Raw genomic sequence first — 6,938 nt, 5'->3', positions numbered from 1 at the left:
AGAAAAATATAATCAGCAGCATCATGTCTGCAGGTGCTGCACTCAAGAGGCGTTCACTTTTCATTTGCCCTGGCCCTGGCAGCGCAGCACTACACCCTGCCCTGGGGGGGTCAACACAGCGACTGCGACTACACAATGGCCAAAACAGTTTGGCTATATCAAAGCATCGTAAAATAATTAAAATTAACCTTTTTTATTTTGGGCAAGCGCAAGTTAAAACAATAGCAAATGAAAAAGTTTAAGCCAGCAGGCAAATCACAGCAATCAGCTTCTGTCAGTTATAGCCCCCGACTGTCTTCCTGGACAGCAAAGCTGTTGGACCACTTTGCTGCCAAAAACAACAACAACAACAACAACAACAACAATGTAATAATAATAGCAACGATGACAACTGCTTTAAATGAATGCCAGTTTGTTTTGCTTATGAAGGCCACGACTTGCAAGTCGGACAAGTCGTGAATCAAGCTGCGACTTTAAGTAGTCGCTGCTGCAGTTTATGATTAACCTGGCGCGTGCCGCTTGGCAATTGTGCAGCACAGTGGGGCAAGCAGCGCTAAAGTTGCTGCAGCTGCTTGTGGCCGCCAAACTGACTTTGAACTTTATTGTTTGTGGGGCCGGTTTTTGTTGCTTGTTGTTTCTTATGATTTGAGTTCGCGTAGCTTAATTCATAAATGCGCAGGAAAAGCAAGAAATGGGTGCAAAATCAAAATTCAAATGGCCAAATGCGCGAAATGAGGAACTACGGGCGGGTCAACAGCAACAGCAAATGAAAGACACTCACTTTGGCTTTAGCTTTAGCTTTAGCTTTAGCTTCAGCGCCTGCAATTGCAATGGATTGTGTAATGTTTGCTTTTGTTGTTGTTATTGTTGTTGCTGTTGGCTTGTCCTACTCTCTCAGTATATAAGCAACGGGCCAAATTCAAACTGCAGACATTTGAATTGCAGCCAAGCAGCCAACGCGTTGTCTTAGGCCCAAACAGCAGCGAAAGCAGCAAGCGACCCACTCAGCCCTCTAAGCTAAGCCAAATGGCCAAAGTGAATTTGGTAAGCATCACAATCAGCATTTAGACAAAACATTAATTCAAATGCTTCTAATACATTCGCAGCAGCAGCAGCTGTGGTTGCTCTTGACGACGACAACGGCGTTAGCAGCAGCAGCAGCAACTCTGACCACACAACTGAAGCAGCGCATGGACTTGGGCGCTGTTTATGGCCACAACAATATGGCCGAGGCCTTGAGAAACAATCGATGGCGGCCGCTGGAGTCGTCGTTGCCGCAGCGTTACGCCTTTAGGTATACGCCCATGGATGTGAGACGCAGTCAGAGCGAAGCAGCGGGCGAAGGTAGAGCCGCTGCCTTGCTTAATGGCCTCACAAATCTCTCGGGGCTGGGACACATTAGCAATGGGTATGGCGCTGTGGCTCCGGCTTATGGCGAAGCCTCGTCAAAACAAGAGATACCAATTTATGAGGAGCAGCATGAGGATGCCGAAGCAGCGGTTGCTGCGGTGGCAGCAACCAACGGCGATTACGCCGATACAGCAGCAGCAGCAAGTCCCAGCGGTTACGGCAGTCAACAGCACTCAAGTGCGATTTACAGCAGTTACCCAGCTGCACACAGTGGTTGGCATCCTTCGCTGCCATCGGCTCAGGCATACGAGAGTCAAGCGGAGCAGCAACAATCGGCGCATTCAAACGCCTACGACAAAATCTCAGTGGGCAATTTTCTGCATCATTACGAGCATAATTCCGGCTACGATGCCTACCAGTCGCAGCAGCATGCTGAGCAGCAACAACAAGAGCAGCAGCAGCAGCAACATCAAGAGCAGCAGCAGCAGCAGGAAGAACTGGAGCACGCCTCTTATTTTGCACCTTCTGCCGATGCGGACTCGCACTCGGATGATTTCGAACATGCGCCTGGACATGAGGAGGGCAACAATTACTTGCATGAAGCAGGAGGCGGCGGCGGCGGCGGCGGCGGCGGCGGCCATGCTCACTCGCAGCATCATCATCATGTGGACATCATCAATTATGTGCCCGTTAAGCATGTCAAGAAGCAACACGTGCCTGTCGAGCAGCCCGTCAAAATTCCCATCAGCCATGCCGTGATCATACCCATCAAAAAGCCCGTGCCCATTCACATACCCATAACGAAGCAGGTGACGGTGCCTGTCGAGAAGGAGCTCAAGGTGCCTGTGGAACGTCTGGTGCCTGTGCCCGTCGAGAAGCACATACCGGTGCCGGTGGAGAAGCGTGTGCCCTACACTGTCATCAAGTATTTGCCCATCAAGGTGCCCAAGCCGTTTCCCGTCAAAGTGCCCGTGTTCAAGACGGTGCTGCATAAGGTCAAGAGCTGGTGGTAATCTCTCTCTCTCTCTCTCTATTTAAATTAGGCATTTAGTTTAAGCACGTTGCTCATACGCCGCGTACACCAAAGCGCACTCAACTTTCATTTCATTTTGTTTACGTTTTTATAAGCGCATCAATTTTTTGACTCATTTAACTTGACAACAAATTGCATTTGGCAATAAAAAAAAGAGAGCAGCAAAAACAGTTTAAAATTAATAAACACAGCGAGAGTTGTAAAAACAAAAGCGACAGCGTATAAAACATTTAGTAATGCACAATGGCGGCATTTAAGCTGCGATTTTATGTTGCACTTATCGGCAACATGCCCGTAATCCTCCCCAGGACGTGCCAGCGAGTACGACTCGTGTATTTATTTAATTTCATTTTAAAAACACACAGATAGACACACATACAATGTAGCCTGGCTGCTAAATGAAATGAAATTCATCCGGCGAATGCTATTTCCAGTCCATAACGCTCACAATTGCAAACTAAAGCGAGGCCACATCCCAGCGTCTGGGGCACAATTTAGCAGAGCAGTTTAAGCCAAGTCGGCTCGTCACGCAAACTCTAATTAAATTAGTTACACACACACGCACACACACACCTTTGTGTTGACCCGCTACGCAGCCTGAACATTTCGCTTAGTAACTTTGTCTTGACTGCGCGACTTTTGGCTAGAGTTGGAGTTCATTAATGCTGCTGACTTGGTGCCTGCTTAATGGAGCTAATATAATGCAGCAAATGCATATAGAATGTCATTAAATTAGTGCAATTTATTTGTGTCTCAAGCACAGACGCATAAACTACACGAATGCGAATACGAATACGAATCCCATTGCCATGCAGTGCAAAAAACTGGGGCATAGACGCTCAAGCATAAAATAAACTTCAAGTTGGCTAAAATAAATTCCTTCAGACTGGCAAAACTTCCAAGGCGCGTAAATAAACGAAGCAGACAATCGTAAATTGGAATTAGCTGGCGTAATAATTATAATTGCCTAAAGGTTAGCTTAAAGTTGTTTGTATATGAAAATTTAACTAGTGAATATTTTATGTGATTAGTAAATTTGATTTGTATTTAAAATATGTGAAACATAAGCTTAAAGGAAAAGCAATGCAAATATTAAATAATAATTAAATGCTAAGTGCCACTGAATGCTTAAGCGTCGACAGTCGATACGCAACTGAACTGCTGGGAGCTGCGCTCAGCTGCTTTATCTAACAGCCTCTCACTCTCAGCGCTCTTCGTTCGTAGCTTAGCGACAGAAGCAGCGCTATAAGCACCGTTACGTTCATAGCGAGGGCAGCGCTGCTCGCGTCGTTTCGCTAGTATGCGGCTTGATCGATCTGAACGAAGGTCGGTGATTCGCAATGTAAGTTGGGTGGTTGGTTTGTGCTTGACTGCGTCAAAGCAAGGCAGAAGACTGTCATAATATAAAGGATAACGGATGCGTCTTGTTTTGAGGTTATTTATCTCACACCGCATACAAAATGAAAAGAGCGAGAGCGGGCAAGCAGCAAAATGAAAGAAAGAAGCACGAGGAACCCAAGAGCACAATCCGCTATCTTATTTTATTCTACCATGTGCTAGCTTAGCTAATCAGCTGATTTAGGCAAAAATGTGCCACAGCATTCAAGTTTGTCTTGAATATTACAATATACATACATGCATTAAATGTTTTATATATTGATAGTTTGATAAAAATGTGTAAATAATTCAATAAAATATGTGTAAGACTTACTTTTGCTTTAGTTTTATGCACCAACTCGTTTGTAATTCAATAAAATGCAACACATGAGCTTCTAAAAGATATAAATATTTGTAAATTAGTGTATTTCATTTTCAATTTTCTATTGTACAAACTAATTGAAACAAATTTAAAAATAAATATATAGCTATACTTTAATTTTGCAAAACAGCCTCTCACAGTTTGGCATTTAAACAAAATGGAATTAATTGCTTATTCTAATCTAAAGATAACAAATTTTTGGCAAAATGCTAAAAATAAAATTGAATTTAAGTATCGATTACGTTAACGCTGGCGTTTCTAAGAAAAGATTAAAGCCCACCAAAAGCGACTACATTACATAATTGAGCTAAAGGGCTTAATTCGCTTGAATTTTTGCGTGGCTAAAGCGATACTTGGAATAATTATAATTTAAAATTTGGTAGCACAAATTGTTGTTAGAAGATCAAAACGAACTGAGCTGAACTTTTAATGTAAATTTGATAGCAGTGCAGCAGATATTTTTGCAAGTGCAGAAATTACGCTCAAGCGTGGAGTGGGAGTTCGGGAGTTCACCTAACCGACACTGAGCGACAGACAGAGAGACACAAGCATATTTATCATACGCGAGCGCTTCATTTCGTGACAAGAAAAACTCAATTGCTTGGCATGCAGTGCGCGTCTTTTGCTGCCATTTTAAACAACTCGCACGCATACTTAGGCATTTGCATGGCGCGTCCTTTAGTCAACGTGCTTCGTCTCTCTCACTCTCTCTCTCTCTCTCTCTGTGTGTGTGTGTGGCTCGCGTGCTGGTTGTCAGTCATGCGGCTGTCTGCGGTTCTTGTGCTCGCTCGCTCTACTCACTCACAGTCTCAGTTTCGGTCTCTCGTTGTTGAGCTCTGGCACTGATGTTGGCTCTGTTCGCTCCATTTGCTCGTACAGTGTGTATTTTTGATGTCTAAATTGCATTTTATTATGTCGCCTGCAACAACAAAACGAAGCAGCAGCAGCAGTGAAAAAGCAAAAAACTCCTTTTGTTTGCTACATATGTTGGCCAACCTACTTCGGGCCCCCCCCCCAAACCACAGGCATGCTGCTCACACTCCACAATGCTATTGTCGCCTCTTTGCTTTTGGCGTTTGTGACTTTGCATGTCACTGTTGACGACGTCGTTGTTGTTGTTGCTGCGGTTGAAAATTTTATTTATCATTTAACATTTTTTACGCTTTTGCTGGCAGGAGAGTGCGACACACTTTAAGTGAATCTTGAAGCACTTTATTTTGCATACAAAATACAATATTTGCCAAGCTTTTGTAATACACAACAGTGCGTATGCTTAATATGGCAGCAAAAAACTCATAAAATATTCATTATGCTTTATAATAAAATAAAATTAGCCTTTTGGCCAAATATATGAATCAAATTTTTAGTTTCGACGGCAGCAAAAAGAGCAATATTTAATTAGTTGCTGTTGTGTAAACAGCATGCGTATGAATAATATTAATTAATTTCGAATGAAAGCAACAAAGACTGACTGGCAAACACAATTATAAACACATTGAGTGGCAAAACAAAACAATTGCTTTTAATATTGCCTAAGCTGCTGCTGCTGTTGCTGCTGCTGCTATGCAACTGTCTGTGTAATTTGCCAGCCAACCCAACAGCAATGTGTGCAGTTTCTCTCTATGTGTGTGTGCTTTTATTAAAAAACTTTTGCATAATGAAAGTTGTACGCCCGCTTTCTAAACTCTAGACGCAATATATTGCCAAATAAGTTTGCATGCAAGCAACTTATTTACAAATAATTTAGCACAATTTGTGCAAATATGATTTTAGATGTAGTGTAGATTTAGCTACAGCAGAGGCCAGGCAGCACTTGAAGTGGCTCTGCTCACAAATTTAAGGTTCAACGCTGTGTGTGGATTTAGCGCTGCCATGTTATGAATTTTTTTCAGCTGCTAGACAATAATAGAAGCTGCGGCACGTGCTTTGAGCCTAAGCCGTGGCTGCCGCCTCAATAAAACGTGCACACATAGACAGGCCACTCAAAAAGACATTTACTCGCTGCTGTCTGAGGCGCTGCGATGTCTGCATTTGTTTAACGCAAGTTACACGTCGCCGCACAATTGGCTCAAATTACCTAAAGCAAAATCACATGAACATAAATATATAGCAAGTGGATTTCGTATAGCTATGATTGCCGGCTCAGCTTCTATCATGCATTGCTAGCATACATTTTTGCTCATTAAGCTGTAAGCTCAAATGAAATATGATGCACCTTTCGCTTTTTATGCTGTCAACTGCAGTTGCTGCTGCATTGTTTACGTTGACTTGATGCTCATCAAACATCAAGCATAATTACAGCCATTGCATATCAAGCTAACAATAAGTCATATAGTGTTACGCCATAGCCATAGCAGCTTGCTCTGATTTCAAGCTTCAAGTTTATCAGTTTATTACATTTGCGTTGAGTGAGTTGTAAATATTTTATGGCAATCGTTAGGCATGAATATCAGTTTACGACGCCAAAACCGCACATGCTGCTGTAAATAAAAAATGTTTTAACACGAAATATCACTCATACGCCAAGGTGTCTACTGAGATTTGCACATTTAGCGCGACAGCGACAACTCAATTTCGTATTTTACACGCTGCCAAGCTTTTGTCGTCGGCAAATCAATTAAAGGCACCAGGCAACCGCCTGAGTCACACACAATATTTATGTGGCAAATAAATTGTTGAAGTCGCGGCCAGCAACGAAAATGGGTTGGAAACTTTCTGTGGCAACTGTTGCCGCCCGCATTGCTTAGTTGCCTCGCCTGCATGCGCTATCATTTATCAAAAAAGTTATAGCTGCTT

At 42.9% G+C, this 6,938-nt stretch overlaps 1 protein-coding gene across 1 annotated transcript; it reads left to right on the top strand.

Moving 5' to 3' along the window:
• The first annotated feature begins 1,085 nt into the window (after positions 1–1,085).
• LOC108601352 (putative cyclin-dependent serine/threonine-protein kinase DDB_G0272797/DDB_G0274007) lies at positions 1,086–2,363 on the top strand. The gene has a single exon (XM_017989252.1). It carries the CDS (start codon positions 1,086–1,088, stop codon positions 2,361–2,363), a length of 1,278 nt encoding a protein of 425 aa, XP_017844741.1.
• Positions 2,364–6,938: the final 4,575 nt, after the last annotated feature.

The sequence above is a fragment of the Drosophila busckii genome, chromosome 3R, assembly GCF_011750605.1.
Source record: "Drosophila busckii strain San Diego stock center, stock number 13000-0081.31 chromosome 3R, ASM1175060v1, whole genome shotgun sequence".
In the NCBI taxonomy this organism is placed as follows: Eukaryota; Metazoa; Arthropoda; class Insecta; order Diptera; family Drosophilidae; genus Drosophila; species Drosophila busckii.
The sequence above is the reverse complement of the archived record's forward strand: the minus strand, read 5'-3'. Positions and strand labels throughout refer to the sequence as shown.